Genomic DNA, 2773 nt, shown 5'->3' with positions numbered 1-2773 from the left:
GACCACTTTGACCTCCCAATGTGCTGGGATTACAGGCGTGAGCCATGGCACCTGGCCTATTTTTTTTTTTTTTTTTTTTTAAGTAGAGACTGAGTTTCTCCATGTTGGTCAGGCTGGTCTCGAACTCCTGACCTCAGGTGATCCACCCACCTTGGCCTCCCAAAGTGCTGGGATTACAGGCGTGAGCCACCACACCCAGCCTCTAGTTTCTTTTAATATAGAAGAGTATCCTCTGCCCCACACTCAGCCTGTTTGTTTTTTCATGTCATTGATTTTAGGAGTTCAGGCCAGGCCAGTTTTCTAGTATCATATTCTGGATTTACCTGATTGCTTCTTCAAGATTAGATTCATAGTCAATATTTTTGGCAAGAATGCTACATTGGTGATTTTTGCGTCACATCAGGAGGCCCATAATATAAGACTGCCGTGCTATTTACGATGTTGAAACTGGAAGATAACATAGTTAAGATGACAGAGTCCCCGCCCGGCCCGCGGCGCAACCGGCCCCTCCTCGCCGCCGCGGAGCTGGACCGCAGCTGCTCCGCCGACCATGCGCCGCCTCCTGCGGGCCCTGCTGCTGCTGCGGCTCGCCCTGCTGGTGGCCGCGGGCGCCCCGGAGGCGCTGGTGAGCGCGCCGCGGGGCCTGGTGTGGGGGCCCGAGCTGCAGGCGGCCGTCGTCCTGCCGGTCCGCTATTTCTACCCGCAGGCGGTCAACTCAGAGGGCCAGAACTTCACTCGCGCGCCCCCAGGTCAAACACCATTCAAAGTAGTAGTCAAATCTCTTTCACCTAAAGAGCTGGTCCGGATTCATGTCCCTAAACCTTTGGACAGGAATGATGGAACATTTTTGATGAGATATAGGATAAATGAAACTGCCAATGAAGGGCTGAAGGTAGAGGTCCTTTATGGTGATGAACATGTGGCTCAGTCTCCCTATATTTTGAAAGGACCAGTATACCATGAGTACTGTGAGTGTCCAGAAAATCCTCAGGCCTGGCAGAAAACTCTTTCTTGTCCGACCACAGAACAGCAGATTGCAAAAGATTTTGCCTCCTTTCCCAGCATCAATCTCCAGCAAATGCTAAACGAAGTCCCCAAAAGGTTTGGGGACGAGAGAGGTGCCGTTGTTCATTACACAATTCTCAATAACCACATTCACCGGAGATCTTTAGGGAAATACACGGACTTCAAAATGTTCTCTGATGAGATTTTGTTATCACTGACAAGAAAGGTCCTCCTCCCAGATTTAGAATTTTATGTTAATCTTGGAGATTGGCCTTTGGAGCATCGAAAAGTCAATGGAACCCCCAGCCCCATACCTATCATTTCATGATGCAGCTCTCTGGATTCAAAAGATATTGTCCTTCCAACATATGACATCACCCACTTCACATTTGAAGCCATGAGGGGTGTTACAAATGATCTCCTCTCTATTCAGGGAAATACAGGGCCTTCCTGGATCAACAAAAAAGAGAGAGCTTTCTTCAGAGGTAGAGACAGCCGAGAGGAGAGGCTCCAGTTGGTACAACTGTCAAAAAAAAATCCTCAGCTACTAGATGCAGGAATTACAGGATATTTCTTTTTCCAAGAGAAAGAAAAGGAGCTTGGAAAAGCCAAGTTGATGGGTTTCTTTGATTTCTTCAAGTACAAGTATCAAGTTAATGTGGATGGGACCGTGGCTGCTTATAGATATCCATATCTCATGCTGGGTGACAGTCTGGTTTTAAAGCAGGACTCACCATATTATGAACATTTCTATATGGCACTAGAGCCTTGGAGGCATTATGTTCCAATTAAAAGAAATCTTGGTGATTTATTAGAGAAAGTTAAATGGGCTAAGGAAAATGATGAAGAAGCCAAGAAGATTGTAAAAGAAGGACAACTGATGGCTAGAGACCTACTACAGCCACACAGGCTTTACTGCTACTATTACCAAGTACTGCAGAAATATGCTGAGCGCCAGTCCAGCAAACCCGAAGTATGTGATGGAATGGAACTTGTTCCTCAGCCAGAAGACAGCACAGCCATCTGCCAGTGCCACAGGAAAAAGCCTTCAAGAGAAGAGCTTTGAGTCAGCCCAGATTCACACTCTTGTATATCCCAGCTACATCTTTAAGGAAAGATCAAATCTAAGCTGTGAAGGACAGTACAGAAGATTTTACCAAGTGGACTGCTTCTCTCAGTGGCTTTATATGTATAGATGGATGTAGCCATACTGATTGAGCATTGCTTATATGAAATGCTTGGGACCAGGAGAGTTTCAGATTTCAGATTTGGGGATATTTGCATATACATAATGAGATATCTTGGGGATGAGACCCAAGCCTAAACACAAAATTCATTTATGTTTCATATATACCTTGTAAACATATCCTGAAGGTAATCTTATATAATACTTTTAATAATTTTATGCACGAAACAAAGTTTGTATAGATTGAACTGTCAGAAAGCAAAGGTGTCACTATCTTAGTGACCCATGTGGTGTCAGCACTCAAAAAGTTTTGGATTTTGCAGTTAAAAAAAAAAAAAAAACCACACAGTTAAGATGACAGAATGAGGGTGCAGCCTTCCTCACCCCTTCTTCTCCAAGTATGGTGTACAGGCAGCTGCTGTAGTTTGTCTACCCTTTCTGAAAAGTAGCAAGCTGAGAGAGGTAGTGCATGTCTGTAGTCTCAGCTACTCAGGAGGCTGAGGCAGGAAGATTACTTGAGCCAGGGAATTCAAGCCTGCTGGGTTATACATGTCAGCCTGGGCTATGCAGTGAGATTATCTC

General features: G+C 45.3%; 1 protein-coding gene across 1 annotated transcript; it reads left to right on the top strand.

Annotated features, from left to right (window-relative positions):
* Nucleotides 1-543: 543 nt before the first annotated feature.
* On the top strand, nt 544-2336 carry LOC108311750 (protein O-glucosyltransferase 3-like). The gene is given in 1 exon segment (XM_037742257.1): nt 544-2336. A coding segment is annotated over 1 exon segment (1521 nt). The 5' UTR covers nt 544-550; the 3' UTR covers nt 2072-2336.
* Nucleotides 2337-2773: the final 437 nt, after the last annotated feature.

This window comes from Cebus imitator, unplaced genomic scaffold, assembly GCF_001604975.1.
Source record: "Cebus imitator isolate Cc_AM_T3 unplaced genomic scaffold, Cebus_imitator-1.0 Scaffold118, whole genome shotgun sequence".
NCBI classification, from domain to species: domain Eukaryota; kingdom Metazoa; phylum Chordata; class Mammalia; order Primates; family Cebidae; genus Cebus; species Cebus imitator.
The sequence above is the reverse complement of the archived record's forward strand: the minus strand, read 5'-3'. Positions and strand labels throughout refer to the sequence as shown.